This window comes from Littorina saxatilis, linkage group LG15 (assembly GCF_037325665.1).
Source record: "Littorina saxatilis isolate snail1 linkage group LG15, US_GU_Lsax_2.0, whole genome shotgun sequence".
NCBI lineage: Eukaryota > Metazoa > Mollusca > Gastropoda > Littorinimorpha > Littorinidae > Littorina > Littorina saxatilis.
The window spans coordinates 40,027,723-40,050,670 of record NC_090259.1 but is presented as its reverse complement, the minus strand read 5'-3'; the positions used below and the strand labels follow the sequence as shown (position 1 = coordinate 40,050,670).

Sequence of the window (22,948 nt, the reverse complement as noted above, 5' to 3'; positions counted from 1 at the left end):
ACTGCATGCCACATCGGCATGCACACTCCCACCGGAAATTATATTAATATAATTTACTTCAAAAAACCTTTGTACAAACACATTCCTTATATCAAAAGAAGAATAACGCAGATTTAGACATTTCAAATTTACAACTCAAAACCATTGTGTTGCAAAACATTTACACAGCAATATTACGGTTCAATCATGTTCAGTGTTTCAACACATCTCGTTTCAACTAAATGCCACTAGTCATTTACTCGACGGCATAAAAAGAACGCACCACTTAAACCATAAATGTCCGTTACATCATCTGGTATAAAAACAAACTGCAACAATCTACAACTGTCAAATTGGAAACACACTCCAAAGTTCAATGTTCTTTCAGTTCGCTTACACAGCTTTGTCTTTGTGATTTTCACGATCTACTAACACAGTCATTTTGTGAATAGGTCGCTCTAATATGCGACTATCACCAGTGGGACGGCCGTGATTGTCTAGAGCCTTTGTTCCAACATGCACTTTCACTCGTCTGACCAGTCCATCAGATCCAGGCATCACCTCGATTACACGAGCCATGCACCACTCTGATCTGCACAAGTTCTGGTCATGCAAGACAACAACATCTCCCACCTGTACGTTTGCCTGGGGACGTTGCCAGACACGACGTTTCTGCAAGAGTGAAAGGTACTGGCTCTTCCATAGCAGCCAGAATTCGTCTGCCATCCGCTGGACACAGCGCCAACGTTTCCTGGCGTACAGGTCTGGATCTTCAAACACACCAGGGGGCGGAAGGATGGCACCTGACTTCATGGTAAGGACGTGGTTGGGGGTCAAAGGGCGTGGTCCATCTGCCGATTCCAATGCCAGTTTGAACTCGTTGCATGCACCTACAAAGTTCGTTCCTTTGTCACACCAAATGCGTGATATGTTTCCTCGCATGGAGACAACAATGCGTAGGGCGTTGATGAAGGAATCACTTGACATGTCATCCAGGGTTTCAATGTGGATTGCCCTAGAGGCAAAACACGTCACGATCAGCCCGTACAAGATTAATGTCATGACCTTGACGCAGTCATCACGGTACCCTCGTTTTTTCTGGCGTTTCAGGCCCTTCAGATGCTTGACTGCGGCACTTCTGTTGTCGGGGAGGGACGGTTTCTCTGGTCGAAATGGTAAGAGCATCTCGAAGTGACTAGCTTCGTTGATCTTTACGTTTTCCTTCACGATCTTCATGAACTTTACATCGTCCTGGGACATGGATCCTGAGTCACTTGCAAAGTCTCTTTCCATAACATGTAATGAGTCAGTACACGAGACTTCGTCCACCTGTACCTTGTAGACGTGAGCTACACGTTCTTCTTCCCTCGATCCTGGCTTGACGATGACGCGCATGGACGAGGCTATGCCATCAAAGGCGACGGAATGCGGTGCCTTGCCGACGATGCTCCAACCTAACTTAGTCTCTACTGCAAATGGCAGTCCTTGGACAACGTTTAGGGGCATGAGGGCTTCAGCGCAGTCGTAGCCGATGAGGAGGCCTGCTTTGCAGTCAGGGTACAAGGGGGGCAGTTTTGGGGACAGGTGTTGAAGATGTGGGTAAACTTTGACAGTCTCTGAGGTGGGGATTTGCGTGGGGTCAACGGACAGGTAAGGTCGTGAGATGGCAGAAGGGAGCCTGACAAACTCACTGGAGGTAGGAGAGCGGACACGCAATCCAGAGTACTTCCTGCCGGAGACCACAGCATTGTCCTCAGTCAGTGTGGAGACCCTGAGTGTAGTCGGCTGCGATTTGGCTTTAACTTCTTCAGCCACTGACTGCACTACAAAAGTGGCGTTGGACATAGTGTCCAGTAGTGCGTACGTCAGCACTTCTACGTTGGGGTTAGAGTCACTGGAAACGAGAACGGGAACGATCATAGACGTGAAACCGATGCTGTTTTCCTCGCTGGCCTTAAGAGCAGACACCGTAGGGGTCGACGATGTCAGTGGCTCTTGAACGTCAGCAGCAGAGGTACGGTAATTGTTCTTGTGTTCACTCGCCCCTTTGTTTTCACTCATACTGTTCTGATACTTGAAATTGTCATCATGAAGACAAGTGGGATGAGCCTTCTTGCACTTCTTGCACGTCTGTTTCTGCATACATTGACGGCTCTGGTGATCCTTGCTTCTCAGACATCCGTAGCAGATACGGTTCTTGAACAGAAAATCTCGTATCTCAACCAGGGGCTTCTCTATGAGTTCCTTACATGTTCCAGCGTCATGGTCCGGAAGTTGACAGTGCAGACATGCGGTGACATCCTCTGTCAGGGTTGACAGGTTCGTTGTGAACTTTCTTGGTGTCCCCGATGCACTTGTCAAGCCGAAGACAGGGTCGTTAGAAATGTCTGCTTCGAGGGTAACGAACGACACGAGTTCATTGAACAGAGGATACCTCTTCTTTTCAACCTTGGTTCGAGCAACTGTTCTAGACCATCTGTGACTCATCCAGTCTGGGAGCTTTCCGACGATCTTCCGTAGGTACTGGGCATCATCCAGGATGCTCAGTCCACCAACTTCCTGGGCAGCAACGGAACATTGCTGCAAGAAATCGGCCAGACTTCTGAGTCCCTTGGGATCTTTGCTTTTGACTGGGGTCCATTCGTCCAGCTTGGTCCGGAAAGCTTGCGAAACGACGTATGAGTTGCCGAACCGATTTTCCAGCACTTCCATGGCTCTCTCGTAGGCATCACCTTCTCTCAGCAGAAAGAAGCCGGTCACGGCCTCCTTTGCTTGACCTCCGATGTACCGTTGCAGATACAATAACTTCTCACTGCTGGTTATGTTTTGTCTCTCGATGAGGAACGAAAACGACGATCTCCAAATTGGATATTGGAGAGGGTCACCAACAAAAATGCACGGCTCCTGCATCGGCAAACGGTTGATCATCAGAGCGTCTGATAGGGTTTTGGCGAGAGAGTCCATAGGAGTGTCCTGCTTGGCAGGAGTAGCACGTGGACGTTGGTAGTACGCAGACGGGGGGTAGGAGGCAAATGGACGATCTGCATGACATTCCTTGTCAAAGTTCATGTACGCAGGGGGCCTTGCATTTTCGTTTCCCCAAATAACTTTGGGGGTGGTCTGATGTGGGTCCAGGAATGTGGGCACGAAAGGCTCTGGTTTGGGATGTAGGTGGGTATCATAGGGGAAACAGGGTGGGGCAACTTGGAAACGTCTGTGGTCCATGCGTTGGTGACGTTCTTCTGGGAAGTAGGTGTGTCGTTCTTGCGTCTCATCACCTTCCCTTGTCTCTGGTAGGTGATAGGACCAACCTGTGTGGTCGAGATCAGGCGGGCGAGAGCCTGTGACGCTTGTCGTTGAGTGTCCAACGTTGTGCAGAGGCGGCTGACCAGTGTACGCACCAAGAGGGTGCTGCAGTGTGGTCAGCAGCGCTGTAGGCCGCATGGAGGATGTAGTTGCAGCCGTCGTGTAGTTGGGTGTGAAGGGCTCCTGACGGACGAAAGGAGCGCTCGTTCCGACGTGATGGGGGGCGTTGGTGAAGGGCTCCTGATGGACGAAAGGAGCGCTCGTTCCGACATGATGGGGGGCGTTGACATCCTCTCTACGTTGAGGTCCGTACGCCTCATATGTGGCGTTGTTGGTAGTAGCGGCGCTTGTAGAGGCGTTGACTCCAACGACGAGGTCCACGACAGGTAACGCGTGCTGTCGTGGCTCAGTCGTTGTGGTTCCTGCGATGAAGTTGGTGACAGCAGCGTTGACAGTAGAGATGTCACGGGTGCTGGCGGCGTTGCAGACAGGAACAGACGTGACGTCCAAGGCTGGCTGGTGTGTCCCTTGATCAGCAATGACGGCAGCTTGGCAGACAGGAACAGACATGACGTCCAAGGCTGGCTGGTGTGTTCCTTGGTCAGCAATGACGGCAGCACCTGTCCCTATTCCTATCGCGGTTTGTTCATTGTTTAGAGGAGGGGCTACAAGACTATACAAGGGAACGAAAGGACGAGGGTGGAACCTAGTGTTCAACAAATCAACTGACGGTAGATCAGGGAGATCCTGCTGAACGGATTCACCTTGTTCCAATACTTGTAACATAGCTTGTTGTTCTCTTAAGCTAATTTTCAATTCGGTGGACTGAATTTGTCTCAAAGCCTTTTTCTGTTTAATATCTTCAAGAGCTGCTTCAGCTGCGTCTTCGGCCTGTCTAGCTGCTGTTCTCTCAGCTTCCTTAGCCTGCCTAGCTGCTTCTTCGGCCTGCCTAGCTGCGTCTTCAATCTGCCTAGCTGCATTTCTCTCAGCTTCCTCAGTCTGCCTAGCTGCTGTTCTCTCAGCATATTGTTGTTGTAAGAGATCCAGTTCACTAAACTGAGCTTCCTTTATTGCGTCACCTTCCACTTTTATGGCCAGGGATGCAGCCTCTAGTTTAAGAGCCAATTTAGTGTCTTCAGAGCTAACACTTTTAGAGCGGAGAGACTCGGCGCGAGAAGCTACTTGGCTACCTGATCTCCTGATACCTGACTTGTGGCTAGCTGACTTGTGGATGGCTGACGTAATGCTAGCTGCTTTATGGCTGGCAGTCTTAACACTGGCTGACTTGTGGGTGGATGACCCAACGCTAGGTGTAACACTGCTATGCCTGGAAGTAGGCTTCTTAGTCACCTGCACGCTAGTCGATTGTCTGTCAAGAGCTCGATCAATGTCAAACATAATGTTCTGAACTGTTCTCTGAACATCATCCCAACTTTCCTGAATGGTTTCACCGCTACCAATACTACGAAGACCTTTCTCTATGTCACCAAGATCCTTGTACATGCTCAAAACAATTTGTTTCTGACTGGTTAACGACTCTTGATTAGGAGTTTCTTGGTTAAGCTCTGTTACTACCTCACCGATTGCTCGTTCCAAGAATGTTCGTTGTCTTGCAAAGTTTCTAGTTTTGATCTCAATCTGGTAATCTCTACCTTTTTCAGTAGGCTTAATGTCACGCCTAGGCCTTTGAGAATGTTCATCTTCATCGCCGTTAATGTCATAACCTGAAGCTTCCAATGGTTTATCTGCTGGAATCTCCTCCATTACAATGTTCGCTTATTCAAAAGCACTAAAAACCTACATAAGGTTTATCTGTTTAAAAAGTAAAATGAATCGATCTGAGGGTCGTTTGGGATAATACACAAAAGTCACAAAAAATGCGCCGGATACGGAGTAGGAAGATCTCTAACCGACAAGTTGATCTATGTCGAACTATGGTTCACTAACACAGTGACAGGTAACAATAAAGTCTTTTGCTGGTTATCAACAGCTACGTTTACGTTCATTGAGCATCAATAACAACAGTTCTTTACATTCACTTGGCTGGACTTCAGCTAAGTTTGTTTACTTTAGCTAAAGTTCTTTCACTGGGCGTCAGCAGCTAAGTTTTTTACTGGGCGACAGCAACTAAAGTTTTTTACTGGACGACAGCAACTAAAGTTTTTTACTGTGCGCGCCTTCGTGAGCGAGGCTGGTACTACATATTGTTCATACGAAATGACAAACACAGGTTACAAGCGATAACGCGCAAAAGTACTGGTTTATTATTTTACATCTGACACTAAGGTATCAGTAATGCATATATAGTTACAGTACTACGTAATGAGATACTACGTATTGCGATACTACTTATTGCGGTAAAAAACTTATGGACAGAAAGAAAAAGAGAAAAGAAAACAAATTATTAGACATGGCAAAAGGTATTAAAATGCATGAACAAGACACGAGAAGTAAATACAAGAAAAATAAACAATCACAAGACAGGCGAAGACAAACAGACACGAAAGTTACAATTACCAAACACTCGTTGGTTAGTCCTTCAACAACAATAAAGAGTTACGTTCTGTACGTTCAACAACAATAAAGAATTACGTTCCGTACGTTCAACAATACCATAAGCACTAAGAATACTCAAGAAACTTAGCATACATACGTTTAAAACCAAAATGGCTACTTTCAGAAAAATACAAAAACGTTGACTCATCAGGCCAGGAATACAAAGCAAACTGTCATACCAAAAAAGTCTAACGACAACGTTCCTGCGTTAATCAAAGTCACAAACAAGATATTTACTCATCCACTTTCCCTCAATAACGTTACAAGAAATAAGCCCGTTTACAAACGATCACCACAGATCGCAAGCTTCTTTTACCTAAATTCTTTTAACGTAAGGCTGAAAAAGTCAGAGAAAACGTTTCACTTCGAACTTCGTTAACCACAGAAAACACAAGTTATCATTATAAACATTAGCGACTTTCTAGCGTCTACAAAACATTGCTGTACGTTCACAACACTAGAACAGTTGAACACACAATAAAGAAACACTACAACAAGTCAGACTTTCAACTCACGTTATACATAAACAACTCACAAAGTCATTACAAAATGGCGACCAAAACACAACACAAACAAGTAACAACAAAATTACCTTATGCGCTGTGTGGGTTGACCAGCAGTACCAAAACGTGTTGCCTCACAAACGAAGGGCACAAAACGATTCACACTTGAGAAACAACTGTCTCCAAGAACATTACGTTGACGTTAAAACATAAGAAACACTCCGTTGGTTCACTTAATAACCTTCATACGTTTACATCAAAACCAAACGCTTCCTAAAACCCTCAGATCGACTGACGAGACAGGAGTCAAGCAGCGGTATTTATGGAAACAAAAAACCTAACATGGAATAGTTATTCAAAAGTCAAAGGTCACCGGATTGACCAACCAACAACATTCCTAAGACAGAATCGGGTGAAACTACTATTTTACAACCAATCAGTAACCGATCACGCACTCCGTGCATGCTCAAAACTTAAAACGGTATATTTAACAGAAAGAAGACCAAGGAACTAGCTGACATCACAAAGCTAAAAACACGTGAGTCACACGTATTCTAAAACTTGCAACGCAGATTCGCAGGGCTCACCTCAAAATCAAAACACGGAAAAGAGCACGTGAATCTCACGGTGTTCTAGAACTAAACGACGCAGTTTGTGACGCTCCGACCAAAACCAGGTCACAACAACTGAACAAGGAGCACGTGAATCTCACGTAAAAATATTAACGCTCCACAAAACGGGTCACAACAAGGTGCCACAATAAAAACACGGTTTACTTCTTTTTACATCGTGCAATGGCTTGAGCAAACGTAATTACAACAAAAGTAGGTGACTGCATGCCACATCGGCATGCACACTATTTGTGTGAGTGTGTGTGTGTGTGTGTGTGTGTGTGTGTGTGTGTGTGTGTGTGTGTGTGTGTGTGTGTGTGTGTGTGCGTACGTGCGTGTGTGTGTGATGTGCGTGTGCGTGTGCGTGTGCGTCAATAACGACAACAATATGGAACGCAGCAGCAGTACAGATGCAGTATTAACAACAACCCGCGCATTGGCCGCTTATAGAGGGCCAACACACACGTTCACATGGGAGTCAAGTATTCACCCACACAAAATCAACACAGAGAAGTACACACACTGCAGTTATTCCTACACAGTTAGTTGTGGCTGTTTGGGGTTCATAAACTATAGTGCGAAATGTACACCAATAGCAAGCTACTTCCTCGTTTGTCGATAACTTTCCGACACAGAAAAGCAGGCAGAAAATAGCTACGGAAACAACACAAAGGCTTCATTCACACACAAGCACACTTGCTCACGGGGGCCTGCTTTATAAAGCGCGTTGTAACATATTCTGTTGAAGCTCTGTTGGATTTTGTATCGCCATTTTTAATGTGAACGCACACAACGGTGTAAAAGAAAGCCTTCAGCACACTGAATTTTGTGGGATAAAGCAGACGACTATAATTATGTGTGTTTGTATAAAACTGTCTTGCAGTGGTAAGGAAAACCCCCATTTATCAACGCAGAATATTTATCGTGACGGATTTGGAACGACAGATATAATTGGTACAGTGTGACATACATTTTACTCTTGACTGTATAGCACGTACATCAGCAGATCTGATTGAAACCAGGGATTAAGTTTGTTGATCCAACGGGACCTGAGGTATGTTAAATATTTCTTTCATTCTCTGGATAAACGTAAGATTTCATAACACATAAACAAAAGCTTGTTGTTGTTGTTGTTGTTGTTGTTGTTGTTGTTGTTGTTGTTGTTGTTGTTGTTGTTGTTGCATGCGCTGGGAAATGAGTGGTCTTTTGGTTGGTTTATTGTAAACTAATCAGCCCAGCAGGAAACTGCTCCGCAAAAAACGCATGCCCCTAACTTCTTTCGAAGAGTACATGTCATATGATACAAAACAAACAGCCGAATAAACCATGTCTAATCGTGTAGAAAAAAATCGATAATTTGAAACGCCATGATTATGAAGGCACACGTTTCCTCGTCTAAGCAATCGTGTTTTATCGTAACATATGCGGAGTGGGATTTTGTTCTTGTTGAATTGATTTCTTTAAAGGAGACCTGTTTATTTAATTCGGCAACAAAATTCCCGCTGTGCACAACATGCAGTCATGGTGCTGATTCTTGGTGTGTGTCCAAAGGGAATGATGCTCCATTTCCATGTCAAAATGTAGACAGACCTGTGTAGGTTGACATGATCTAGTACGCTGAAGGGAAGGTGTAAGTCTGCTATCGGTACATGTGAGATAAACCGTTAGTGAGACAAAGGAACATTTACAACTGCAGAACTGATTTTTAACGTACAACGAGCGCGAGAGTCACGAGCTCACGGGAGTCTGCAGAGCTGAGGGTTAGGCAGACGGGTCATGACCTCGTCAAAGTAGAGCAGCATCTCCTCACGCGTGAACACTTGCGTATTGGACCTGTCCCACAGAACGAGGATGATGACGATTTTCTGGCACCGCTGGGGCCGGGGGTCGTGGTGCTTGCAGAAGTTGTAGACGGCGAACAGGCGACATAAGACGACGCCGTTTTCGCCCTACCAGTCGTCCTTCCGGAGCCCGAGACACTTGTCTATCATACACACCAGCCAGCGCGTGCTGTCCCTTGTGTCGTTGAGTGCCGGCAGCGCCACGTACTCCAGCCATCTGCGGTAGAAAGGCACGCTGTCGAACGTGGTGGTCTGGTCCGCCGTGACGCACTGTCCGTGCAAGTTAGACACCACGCCGAACTGCTTCAGCTGAGGCTCGCCCTCTTGTCGACAGAGGAGAGCCCCTCCCGAGTCTCCGAAACACCCAGCCTGGCCCGCCCCGTCAGTGCACACCTCGTCGTCCTCGAACGTCGTTTTGAAGCTGCTGTGGTCGTTTAACTGGCGGAAGCGAACGCATTCCGGGTAAGGTAACACCTTGAGGGACATCCGTTCCAGCCGGGGAGATGCTTTCGCCGTAGAATCGTTCGTCGTGGAATTGGTGGCCACGGAATCGTTGGCCGTACAATATTTGACAACGGGATCGTTGGCCGCAGAATCGTTGGTTGCAGAATTGTTTGCATCGGAATCGTTCGCCGCGGAATTGTTCGCCGTGGAATCGTTCGCCGCGGATATGTTCGCCGTGGAATCGTTGGCCAAGGAATCGTTGGCCGCAGAATCGTTGGCAGCGGAATCCTTGGCGGCAGAATCGTTCGCCGTAGAATCATTCGCCGCGGAATCGTTCGCCGCGGAATCTTTGGCCGCCTAATATTTAGCCTCGGAATCGTTCGCCGCGGAATCGTTGACCGCGGAATCGTTTGCCGCCGAATCGTTGGTAGCGGAATCGTTGGCGTGTGGGTTGCTCTGCCTCCAGCCAACAGCCTTGCACCGGGCCGGAGCCTGGCAGACACACGGGCACGATGGACACGTTCCAGCCCGGTGAACACGACAGGGACAGGTCAAGCCGCAGCACCGCGATGTCTGGGTGGCCGCTGCTCTCCTCTTCGTCAAAGCCCTGGTGCACGAAAGCTGCTTGCATTCCCACAGTGAGCGAACTCGCTGGTCCACGTTCGATTTCAATCCGAAGACGCCTGTCCGTGTCGAATATAAAGCCTGCAGCGCTTCTGTTGAGCGGTTGCATGCAGTGTGCTGCAGTTAGCACGTGCTGGTCGTCCATCAGGCTACCTGAGCACAGTACGTGTGTCGTCACCGCTGGATACCGTCACTTGGATTTTCACCGTCCACGGATACACAGATAAGTCGCTCGTCGCCACGCCAGGCAAGGTGTAGTTGAAACTGGAGCGATGTGATTGTGACTGGCATGTGGAGACGCTGGCTGCATCGGGGCCAAGTGGTGACTCCGGGTCAGAATCCTGCAACAGCGTGAATGAGTTTTGACCTCGCAATTGTAAAGTTTTATATTGACTTGAAGGCACGGCTATTTTCATGAATACTTTTGACTCAGGGTCAAAATCCTGCAACAGTGTGAATGTTTCTAGACCTCGCAATAAATGGACAAGTTTTGTATTGACTTGAAGGCTCAGTTATTTCCATGGAATCAGTTCTGCGCCCAGGCTCCTAGCATGGACCAGTTGTGAATGTTTTTCTAATTAATGTTTGCTGAATGTTAATCAAAGCAAATTCGCTCTAATTAGGCCTGACTATTTACTAACGAGAGAACAACTACCAAGCACAAAATCAAACTTATTCAAAAAGAAACAAACTAGTTATCAGCATGAAACAAAAAGGGGTCCATATTAGGCGACCTTCCCCTGGGTAGGACGTCAGCCGGGCTTCCGCCAAAATAAACTCCAGACAGAATATGCTTCCCGACTTATTTCAAGACGTGCCATTATCTTAAGGGAGAAAAGCATGTCAAGTTCTCGCAAGTAAAGCACATTTGGGATATAATACGATAGATTTCATTTAAATATTCGATTTGTTCGAAAACGCACCAAGCGATTACGTCCCTTAAACGAGACAAGAATGACTTTGCGGTGATGAAAGTCATAATGCCATTTTTCATTGCGAATTAGACTCTCTCTATATAAGGGAAATACGGGGTCCAAGGTTTGATCATCAGTACTTTGGAGGGGAAGAGGGGGGGGAGGTAGTCTAATGATTTAAGTGAAATAAACAAGGCCGGCTGACGTCCTACCATTTTCAATCAATGAGTCTTATATCGCGCATATTCCGTGGGTACAGTTCTAGGCGCTCTGCAGTGATGCCGTGTGAGATGAAATTTTATACGGTCAGTAGATTGCAGCCATTTCGGCGCATATTTACCTTTCACGGCCTATTATTCCAAGTCACACGGGTATAGGTAGACAATTATTAACTGTGCCTAAGCAATTTTGCCAGGAAAGACCCTTTTGTCAATCGTGGGATCTTTAACGTGCACACCCAATGTAGCGTACACGGGGGGAGGTTCGGACACCGAAGAGAGTCTGCACACAAAGTTGACTCTGTGAAATAAATTTCCACCGAACCTGGGATCGAACTCACGCTGACAGCGGCCAACTGAATACAAATCCAGCGCGCTACCAACTGAGCTATATCCCCCCTGTCCTTTTGGCGAAGTCGCGAAGGCGGCCGCACGAAGCTGTAGCACTGAGTTTTCGGGAAAAAAGACTTCGCGAAGTCGACTTGGGGCTCCATGGAGGGCCGCCGTCAGCCACAAGTAGGCCTACAGATTGCACAGGCCAGTTTTGATTTTTGCCTTCAAGTTCTCTTCCTCACCTCGGATGTTAGCATATACATTTTTGAACATTAGCAGTCTATGTGTTTTTGGATTTCTGAACTTTGGAACGTTGGCAGTCTATGTGTTTTTGGATTTCTGTACTTTGGAACGTTGTCAGTCTATGTGTTTTTGGATTTCTGTACTTTGGAACGTTGTCAGTCTATGTGTTTTTAGATTTCTTAATTTTGGAACGTTGGCAGTCTATGTGTTTTTGGATTTCTGTACTTTGGAACGTTGTCAGTCTATGTGTTTTTGGATTTCTGTACTTTGGAACGTTGTCAGTCTATGTGTTTTTGAATTTCTGTACTTTGGAACGTTGTCAGTCTATGTGTTTTTGGATTTCTGTACTTTGGAACGTTGGCAGTCTATGTGTTTTTGGATTTCTTAATTTTGGAACGTTAGCAGTCTCCTTTTTAATTTCAGATTGTGTACAGCCTCAATAATGCTCATTAGAACGGGACACACGGCAGCTTTGCTAGCCCTGACTGTGGTAGCGAGCTGCTTGGCTGACCACCAGACGGTGGGGGGAGGGGGGCCTGAAGTGATGACCAGGTACGGCAAGGTGCGCGGACGGTACGTGGACAACGTGGCTGTGTACTACGGCCTGCCTTTCGCCAGTCCACCCCTTGGTCAGCTCAGGTGAGAGATCCAAGTCATCATTGTATATCTTAAAGTGTACTGTACTGTGCAATATATTGTGTGTTGTTGTATGTATTGTAAGTCAATATTGCTGCCACCCGCGTTGCCAAAACCCGTTGAAAGTAATAGTTGCCATATTGAATTGCAAAAAAATATAGCACTAGGTATTGTATGGTACGTATTGTGTTGTGTTGTGTTGTGTTGTGTTGTGTTGTGTTGTGTTGTGTTGTGTTGTGTTGTGTTGTGTTGTGTTGTGTTGTGTTGTGTTGTGTTGTGTTGTGTTGTGTTGTGTTGTGTTGTGTTGTGTTGTGTTGTGTTGTGTTGTGTTGTGTTGTGTTGTGTTGTGTTGTGCTGTGTTGTGTTGTACGGTATGGTATTGTAGGTTATGGCATAGTATGGTATGGTATGGTATGGTATGGTATGGTATGGTATTGTACATATCGTATTTTATCGAACTGAATTGTATTTTATTGCATTGTATTGCATTGCATTGCATTGTATTTTATTGTATTGCATTGTCCTAATAATTTTTAGTAAATGTTCGTTATAATCGTTTACAGGCAATAAAATGTTATTGCATTTGTAGTAGTGTATTGTATGGTATCGCAGTGCGTTGCAATGCATCGTATCGTATCGTGTCGTGCCGCGTTGCGTCGCGTCGTGTCGTGTCGCATCGCATCGCATCGCATCGCATCGGATATCATCGCATCGCATGGCATAGTATCGCATCGCATCGGATCGTTTCGTATCCTATCGTATCGAATTGCATTGCATCGCATTGTCTTTATTATATTGTCGGTCCAGGTGGCAGCCACCCGCGCTGCCCAAGCCGTGGGGAGGTGAGGCACCGTACAACGCGACCTTCACGAGACCCTCCTGCCCTCAAACACACTGCGACCTCTTCAGCCCTCCACTGGTCTGTCCCTCTCAGGTAAACATTCCACATTTAAAAGCCGATCATCCGTCTCCAGGAAACCAAGCCTTGTTATAGTAGAAGACCACAGAGCTAAATTTAGCGTTGTCAGCACGAGAACACTAGAGGTACATCTGTCGTGCACCAATGTTGCCTGAACATATCATGCCGAGTCCCAACCCTGCTCGCAAGCGCCAGATGTAACCGAGTGCCGAAACACTACGATCACCTGGGGAGGCGAAGTGCAATCAAACAGGATTGAAAATGTAAGGGCAAATTTCTTAGCCTTATGCAAACCCGAAGGTTTCCATGAACATACAGACAATCGGAAACCACCAGACCCCATCACAAACAGAATTCCACAATACACCGGTGTTGACTTAAAGGCCAACAACTCGGGTGCAGAGTCTGCTGTGAAGGAGCGGTAGCCTCCCCTGTCACAGTGGTCTTAAAAGGGGGAGGGTGCACCAATGTTTACCTTATTCATTCAAGTGTGGGTAGGGGTGAACGAAGCAATTTGTGGTCATAGCATTGGACAACTCTTGCATTTACTGAAAGGCCAACATCGCGAGCCTGACAGATGTAGGTCTGTTGCCTCATGCCTGCAATACATCCGGTGTCGCTGGGAACAGTAAATTAATCTCTGTGGCTTCCTACTAATTTATGATAAGGTGTTGTCTCCTAGAAACGGATGTTCGGCTTTAAGACTACACTTTCTAAGAGGTGTGTGTGGTCGGGGGGAACCAATGTATACCCTATTAATTCAACTTTCGGTGAGATAAAAATAAAAAATAAATAGTAGGGTTGGGCAGCTCTTGGATTCATGCAGTTAAAACGGTTTTGGTTTGTTATCATCAGTTCATACACCTTTTTTTTCAAATGTGTATTCATTTGCAGACATCTGAAGACTGCCTGTACCTGGACATATTTACCCCGAAAGACGCAAGTGTTAACACGTCCATTGGATACCCAGTCATGGTGTTCGTCCATGGCGGCAACTTTGTGCGCATGTCCGGAAGTACGCCTCTTTACGACGGCCGGAAGTTGGCCGGGACGAGAGGCGTCATTCTTGTCAACATAAATTACCGGATGGGTTTGTCTTAATTTTTTTTATTTTTTTTTTTTATTTTTACATTTTATGTAATTTTTTATCTGTCCCATCTCGCTCTTTGTATTTTCTTTCTTTCTTTCTTTCTTTTTCTTTCTTTCTTTCTCTCTTTCTTTCAAACAAGATACTGTATTTGTTGGTTACACGGCTAACCATTCCTTTAAACAGCACGAGACATGTTGACACGTGGTTATGCCCCAGCCAGTTTTGGTAACACAAACAATAGAGACCCGATGGAAAAATAACAATTTGAGTTATTGTTTTTTAAGACAAAAATAATGACGTCTCAAAAGTTATATTGTTTTTAAATACTTGTTTGAAATATGTCCTCCATCATGCGTCATGTCCACGACAGCCTTTGTGAGAGAAAAACAAACACATGCAGCGAAGGAGCATGACATCAACACATACAACAGATCGCATGTGGGGCTATTTCTGGTTATTGCCAACAAATCTTTACTAAGATCGGATTAGTTAGAATCTAAGTAAAAGCCATAAAATACAGGGTGACCCAAAAAAAGAGTACCCAAACAAAACGTCATAAATTGAACAAAAATAAAGCAATCTTCATAAAATTTATTTACACACACAAGTAGCCTCTGCATGATCTGCACAGAAAATGTTAGCGTTCTAGCTTGTCTTTCAGGAAAGTTATGCTCATTCTACAGAACATGCTCCAAATGGCCTCCCCCGGATTTAAATCCCCCAGATTTCTATCTTTGGGGGTTCCTGAAAGACAACGTCTACAGGAACAACCCACAGACAATCACAGAACTCAAGAGAGCCATCACAACAACCATTCGCGGAATCTCGCAACAGGAGTGTGTGCGGGTGATTGATAACTTTGCGCGGCGAGTTCAAGTTTGCCTGCAGCGGCGCGGAGGTCATTTGGAGCATGTTCTGTAGAATGAGCATAACTTTCCTGAAAGACAAGCTTGAACGCTAACATTTTCTGTGCAAATCATGCAGAGGCTACTTGTGTGTGTAAATAAATTTTTATGAAGATTGCTTTATTTTTGTTCAATTTATGACGTTTTGTTTGGGTACTCTTTTTTTGGGTCACCCTGTACATGCATTAAACTATCAAACTAGCAAACACTATTTTGTTCAAATATGCGAAACACAATATAAGGTACCAATCCCTTTAGTCCCATTTCCCTTTCGCCCCATGGCCATATCGACCACGAATTCACTTTGCCCCGTTTTGCCCCGAGTTCGCCCCATATTTCTGTTGACATTTCGCCATGTTTCACCCCCATGTCCGCCCAGAGTTTGTCCTGATTGGTTTTCGGGGACGGGGGTGGGGGAGAAATGGGACGAGATGAGTGTAAACCTAATATAATGGTATAGAGGGATCTATGGTTGAGATGGTGAACTGTTTACTCAGGGGCTCTGGGCTTCCTGGTGACGGGAGAGGCTGAGAGCGACGCCAAGGGAAACTATGGCGTTCTGGACCAGCAGGCTGCACTCCAGTGGGTGAAAGACAACATCGGGGATTTTGGTGGAGATCCCAGCAAGGTCAGTAACGGATAACGATACGAAGGATCCTCTCTTAGAATAACGCAACTAGTCAAATATTTATATGTATCATCTATGAAGCCCATGCACAATACCCCTTCGACCCTCGTATTCAAATACGGGTGTAGTGGCCGAGTGGTAACGCACTTGCGCTCGGAAGCGAGAGGTTGCGTGTTCAGGCCTGGGTCAGGCCGCAATTTTCTCCCCCCTTTCCTAACCTAGGTGGTGGGTTCAAGTGCTAGTCTTTCGGATGAGACGAAAAACCGAGGTCCCTTCGTGTACACTACATTGGGGTGTGCACGTTAAAGATCCCACGATTGACAAAAGGGTCTTTCCTGGCAAAATTGTATAGGCATAGATAAAAATGTCCATCAAATACCCGTGGGACTTGGAATAAAGTAAAAAAAATTCCATCTCACACGGCATTAAGTCTCAGGAAACATGAATACACGCATGCAGGAAAAGAAACAAAAAATATGGGTAGAGCCGTATGTATGGCAGCTCGCTTTCCCCGGGGAGAAAGCAGCCCGAATTTCCATGAGGGTAACCTCACTGGACTGTAAATCTTATCTTATCCAATCCAATCCAATCCAATCCAAATCACATGTTCTCACCACAACTCCTCCCTACTCTTCCCAAATTCCTGCTGGAGCCGACTCAGTCAGTGCGGCCACACTATGTGCTTTGACGCTATATAGTGGCCTTACTTTTGCAAAGCGAGCTTGGGGGCCCGGGTAGCTCAGGTGGTAGAGCACTGGACTTGTGATCGAGAGGTCGCTGGTTCGAATCCGGGCCGGGACGGACACGGGTCAACTTTATGTGCAGACCCAGAGACGGTTTCCATCTCCCACCCCCGTGTCACCACTTAATGGCACGTTAAAGATCTTGGTCATTCTACCATAAGTGCAGATGGCTGATACCACCTAAACACGCAAACATCAAAAAGCCGTGAGGACGTAAAACTTGAATCGTATAAACCAATTCATGTCCAATATAGGCAATTAAGGCCTGACGGACAATAAGCCCGTTAAAATTTACTAAAGCGAGCTTTCTGACCGGCACGGTTGGCCTAGTGGTAAGGCGTCCGCCCCGTGATCGGGAGGTCGTGGGTTCGAACCCCGGCCGGGTCATACCTAAGACTTTAAAAATAATTGGCAATCTAGTGGCTGCTCTGCCTGGCGTCTGGCATTATGGGGTTAGTGCTAGGACTGGTTGGTCCGGTGTCAGAATAATGTGACTGGGTGAGACATGAAGCCTGTGCTGCGACTTCTGTCTTGTGTGTGGCGCATGTTATGTGTCAAAGCAGCACCGCCCTGATATGGCCCTTCGTGGTCGGCTGGGCGTTAATTAAACAAACAAACAAATCGTATAAACCAACTCATGTCCAACATAGGCACTTAGAGCTGACGGACAGCTGTAAGCCCCTTAAATTTGACTTTTTTTTGAAAGCGAGCATCCAGAGCTCTCCGATACGGATTGGTACCTTATATTGTGTTTCGCATTTCCCTTCCTTTAGCTTTACGAAGTTCGCTGCACGAAGCTTTTGCACTGAAGTTTTGGTAAAAAGACTTCGCTGAGTCTACGCGAAATTAACTTCAGGCCCAATTAAGGATGGCCTTAACAAGCGCTTCCAAGAAGTGGTCGTTTTGGACTTCGTGCATTGCATGTACATGGTGGGAGTGATGTCTTACCTCTCCTGTCTTTCATTAGGTGGCGCTGTTTGGGGAGATCGAGCTCTGGGGCTCAGTCAGTTCTTCTGCACTACACGCTTCCAACTATAGTTAGTGGCCCATACTTTCACAACGTTATTGTTAAGGCCAAAAAGAAAAATATGTCTGTTTCCGGTAACATCGCCGAAAAAAATAGGGTCGGTCGGTCGTTTTTTTGTTTGTTTTTAAAAAAAAAAATTTAACCTTTTTCTTACGTTTTGTTAGAATAACTGCAAGAGGAAATCTTGCCACAGACTCTTCAGAGGGATTCTTGGCGTCATTGGCCGCCATGTTTTTTCCGCGTGACGACGGAAACGGGAGGTAAGTCTCTTCGATTGTGAAGTCTCATCGACCGATTACCTCCCGGTTTTTTGTGTGTTTTTTTTGTGCGAAAAGCGAAAGAAACCTTTAGGGTCGGCGCTTAAAATAGGGTCGGTCGGGTTACCGGAAACAGACATATTTTTCTTTTTGGCCTAACCCCTCCGCTGTCGCAATTCCCAACAAAAGCGCTTGCAAGACATTTTGTGTTGGACTTAGGGTGTTGCATATGGTTGAATCCATGTTTTACATTCATGTCTTACGTTTTTTGTCTTATATTAGGTGACACTGTTTGGGCAAAGTGCCGGGGCTCAGTCAGTTCTCCTACATTACACCCTCCCCTCCAGCAGCCCTTTCTTCCGCAACGCTATCGTCGAGAGCTCGCCTATCGCCATCCCCTACAAGCGCTTCCCAGAGGCCATCGTCCTGGGCTCGCTACTGGCGGAGCTGCTGGGATGTCGGCCCCGGGACATGAACTGTCTGAGGTCCAGATCCGCTATGGACATTGCGCGCGCACAGTACAAGACCATGAGCGACGTCTCTTCCCTCAAGTTGCTGGAACTGTTTGAGCCCTGGGGGCCTTTTGTGGATGGCGACCTGATCAAGGTGAGACTTTATTCGTCTGTCTCTACCAAGAGCACATTCATAGTAAAGCGCTGGGAGCTGTGAAATGGGACTTGCGCTGTAGAAAGATGATTTATTCTTATTCTTATTATTTATCTTGTTGTGCTCTTTTATTATATCAAACATTCCATGGCTTTGTCAACTTGTATCTAAATAAAATACTGTTTAAACCAAGGTGAGACTTAAACCTGGTGATACAGGTAGTTTGTATACATTTGTTTTGTTTTGACTGAATGTTTTGAGATAGATCAGGAATCGAGACGAGGGTGTGGTGGTTATGTGTGTGTGTGTGTGTGTGTGTGTATGTGTGTGTGTGTGTGTGTGTGTGTGTGTGTGTGTGTGTGTGTGCCAATGGGATATGAGTGCGGAAAGAGGGACAAACAGACAGACAAAGTAAAATGTTTACAACTCTCATTTACGGGGGGGGGGGGGGGGGTGTAAAGACTACACGGACCTTCAGTGAGTTACATGATGGTTTAACTACACTTGAAAAAAAAAGTATCTAAACTGCTACATCATGTTTTAAACTGATTCAGGCAGAACCGCTGGAGGTACTGCGTATAGGTGACTTCAGCCCCAAGCCGCTGATTATTGGCACGGTGTCGGAGGAAACAGTGGTGTATATCTACAGTGCCTGGAACAAGTCTGTCAGCGCTCTGCGCTATGAGGAGGTCCTCTTCGCCCTCTACCCTGCGCACTTTCTGCACATTTCAGCCAGGTAGGACACACACACACACACACACACACACACACACACACACACACACAAACACACAAACAAACAAACGCCTGCACGCAGTTAATCTGCTCCCTGTTAATCTTTAATCAAAATGAGTGAATGCGCTTCGGGGCGCTGCTTCTTTCGGGTACTGATTGGATACAGAAAGTAGTCTAGAGGCGCCACCTGGCGGCAAGATGGGTAGCACCAACAATGATGCGGCGGCATAGTAACAGCATCACGTACACAAACCAGGAAAGTAACTAAGTAGAAGTAAGCCAACCCAACCCTCACAAATAGTGCCTTTTACTGACTTGCCTTTGTTACGACAACATCCAAAAACAAAGAAACTGCCAACGTTCCAATTTTCAGAATCAAACAACAAGAAAGGTAAGTTGTTGGAACGTTTGCTATTAAGGTTTGTAAGGGGGGCGGGGACGTAGCTCAGTTGGTAGCGCGCTGGCTTTGTAGCCAGTTGGTCGCTATCAGCGTGGGTTCGATCCCCACGTTCGGCGAGAGATTTATTTCTCGGAGTCAACCTTGTGCAGACTCTCTTCGGTGTCCGAACACCCCCGTGTGCACACATGCGCACGAAAAAGATCCCACGTTCACAGCGAAAGTCTCAGGGCTTGGAAAACACGAAGACACGCATGCATCATCTCTCGTCTCTGATTATCATGATCGTATTTTCGATACTTTGACGAGACAAACCCAATGCTGGTGTGTCGAAGAAGACAGCCACAGCGGGCTTGTTGGAATCAAAGTATCACACCATATCTTCAGCGTATTACCAATACCTGTCCCAATATAGACCAGTTGGTCTAAGAGGACGTTAAACCCTAATAGTCAGTCAGGTTTGTTGTCAATAACAAACGTTCCAACAACTTACCTTTCTTGTTTTTTGATTCTTTGTTACGACATTTAATTAAGCTTTCAAAACACTAGTACTTGCTTTTGCAAAGTGAAAGCTATCCTCCTCCGTTGTAGCATTGTTTGTAACATCATTGCTTCACCATACCTAACCGTGCCCACACAGGTACCCCCCGTCGAACAGCACCAGTGACGAGCGCGAGACCATGGTCAGGATGAGCACCGACCTCGTCTTCGCCTGCCCCACGCGCAACGCCACGCGCTACATCCGGTCACGTGGCCTCTCCCACGTGTGGCTCTACGTCTGGGACCACGCCTTCTCCTTCCCGGGCTGGGGTCCCGTGGCAGAGTGTGAGGGGCGAGTGTGCCACGGGTCGGAGCTGGTGTACGTCTTTCACTCAGAGTGGGCTGGTAACTACACCTTCACTCATGATGAGCAAGTTCTCAGCGGACTCATCATGGACTTCTGGACTAACTTTGCTAAGTCTGGAAACCCCAACTTTGCTGAGTCTGGAAACCCTAACTTTGCTGAATCAAGAAACCCTAACTTTGCTGAATCATGGAAAGTCAATTCCGCTGAATCAGGGAACCTCAACTTTGCAGAATCAGCCGGAAACCCTAGCTTTGCTGAGCCAAGAAAACCGAACTTTGAAGAATCAGAGAACCCGAACTATGTCCATTCAGGATACCCCAGCCTCGTGGATGATAGTAGCCGTGTTGTAAAGAAGGGTAGGATGGACGAAAAAGTGGTGTGGCCAGCTTACGATGCGAATGGAAACTGGCCGAACTTCAGGTTCAAATCCCCGGCAGGTGGGGTGGAGGTTAACTACAAGGGTGACAACTGTGACTTTTGGGACACTATCGGTTATGCAGCTTAGGCAAAAGCCTTTGCGGATGGCGACTTTATTCAGTTATTCCCCGGAAAAAACAAAAATGTCGCGGAAAAAGACCGTTTTTCTGCGGAATAACCGAAGATCTGGCGAAATGACAGGGATATTTTCTTCGCTTGTATATGTGACCTTCCACCACGGAATGAGTCGCATGTCACCTTTTCATGATTTTCATATTTTTACATTTTCTTACAGAGTTTTTTTTATTCTCTATCCAGTGGTGAAAACCGTTTTAGAAAAGAGCGAAAACTTTTCGAGTTATAAGCCTGCGACTATGGTGACCCTCACACTGTTACTAGACACCCCCCGGACTTATATTATGCCTAGCGCAGAACCGCGTGAGGTGACATGCGACTCATTTCGTGGTGGAGGGTCAAACATATGTATAAGTTTAGGAGTTCCGCCAATTGCCGACGCCAATTACGCGACATCCCCAGAAAGAAGTCAACTGAGTGTATTACCATTGTAGTTCATCATGTGACTAATCTGACTTAAACTCAGACTAATGTTATGTGACCCGTTATATGTTATAGCGATCCGACGGGCGCAGTGGCGTAGTGGATAAGGAAACCAGTCATAACGTCCACAAAACGTCCACAAAACGTCCACATGCTCATGGTCAAAACGTCCACAAGTCAATTCGTCCACCAGTCGGTCTAAAAAAAAGAAAAAAACTTTACCTCGTGCGACTTTGCTAAAAAATAACCTCAAATATTCTGTATCATATGATTTCTCACGCTTCACTAAATATCGTCTGCTGCCAACGAGATTTGAGAGCAAATTACGTCACACAGCTGTGCCATCACAAGAGGATGTGACAGTGGATCTACCACACGCCAACCTGGGTGCCTTCAACATGCCAGAGCGGATAGAGGAATCGTCACTTCACGACACCACAACCCAACATCGGTAGAAGGTCGTGAGTTCAAATCCCGGCCGCGGCCGCCGCTGCCTGGTGGGTTAAGGGTGAAGATTTTTCCGATCTCCCAGGTCAACTTATGTGCAGACCTGCTAGTGGCTTATCCCCTTCGTGTGTACACGCAGGCACAAGACCAAGTGCGCACGGAAAAGATCCTGAAATTGATGTCGAGTTCGGTGGATTACAGAAACACGAAAATACCCAGCATTTTTCCCTCCGAAATCGGCGTATGCTGTCAGAATGGCCGGGTAAAAACTGTCATACACGTACACGTAAAAATCCACTCGTGCAAAAACATGAGTGAACGTGGGAGTTTCAGCCCATGAAAGAAGAAGAAGAGAGAGTTGACAGTTGTAGCGGTCAGGCCGGGACACTTTTCGTTGATCATATCGCCGTATAAAAGTAAACGAGACAAACTATAATGTTCCATTTAAAATAAAAGCATGACTAATAGCGAGTACAAGGCGGAACTAGCTGCATCCCACCAACGTCAGTATCAGAAGAGGTTGCACTCCAGACAAATGCAACTTACTTATCTAGATTCACGCACTGGTAGGTGGCCATTATTACGGCTTGTGTGTGTCTGTCTGTCTGTCTTTCTGTCAGTTCGCTATGCACGGCCAAAGTACTCGATGGATCTGGTTCAAATTTGGTGGGCATATTCAGGTAGACCCCGGACACAATCTGGTCGATGAAAATGTTCAACACGTGCTCTCAGCGCGCAGCGCTGAACCGATTTTGGTTTTTATGTTTTTTCTGTACATCCATTCGCAGTAACTCTTCCTTATCTTCTCCAGTGTTTTGCGCGTTTATCTCCCTTCCTTCGTGTGGCGTCAATCGCGTACGGTGCGCCACTCACCGGCTCCCAGTAATGCTCCCAGTAATGCTCTACTAGCAATTAACCACATGACGTAATGCGCAGTTTACTGAATTGCAAGTGCATTGTGGTCTGTGCAGCCGGGTCCTTTCAAAGCATTGTAATCATAACAAGCATGTGCACTGATATGTGAGAAGGCCCTTAGCTACCACATTGATGTTATTCAGGCCGTTATTTGTGTGTTTCCACACTCGATCAGTTGACGTCATCTATCCATTCAGTTCGCCCCCGGAAGCGTAATCGGATTACAGTCACATGGATTTGGTTTCGTAA

General features: G+C 46.2%; 1 protein-coding gene across 2 annotated transcripts in view; it reads left to right on the top strand.

Annotated features, from left to right (window-relative positions):
* The first annotated feature begins 7,603 nt into the window (after positions 1-7,603).
* The window catches only part of LOC138949306 (cAMP-regulated D2 protein-like), a 16,637-nt gene continuing 1,292 nt past the window's right edge, over positions 7,604-22,948 (top strand). Inside the window, exons 1-8 of one of the 2 annotated variants that reach the window (XM_070321096.1) lie at positions 7,604-7,909; positions 11,996-12,211; positions 13,016-13,142; positions 14,022-14,217; positions 15,620-15,750; positions 18,060-18,383; positions 18,938-19,119; positions 20,156-22,948. The exon at positions 20,156-22,948 is cut by the window's right edge and continues 1,292 nt beyond it. In XM_070321096.1, the coding sequence (XP_070177197.1) occupies positions 12,015-12,211; positions 13,016-13,142; positions 14,022-14,217; positions 15,620-15,750; positions 18,060-18,383; positions 18,938-19,119; positions 20,156-20,867 (1,869 nt within the window). In that variant the 5' untranslated portion in view covers positions 7,604-7,909; positions 11,996-12,014 and the 3' untranslated portion in view covers positions 20,868-22,948. Of the gene's footprint in view, positions 8,010-11,995; positions 12,212-13,015; positions 13,143-14,021; positions 14,218-15,619; positions 15,751-18,059; positions 18,384-18,937; positions 19,120-20,155 lie in introns of both variants that reach the window. The other variant, XM_070321095.1, reaches the window with a different exon arrangement.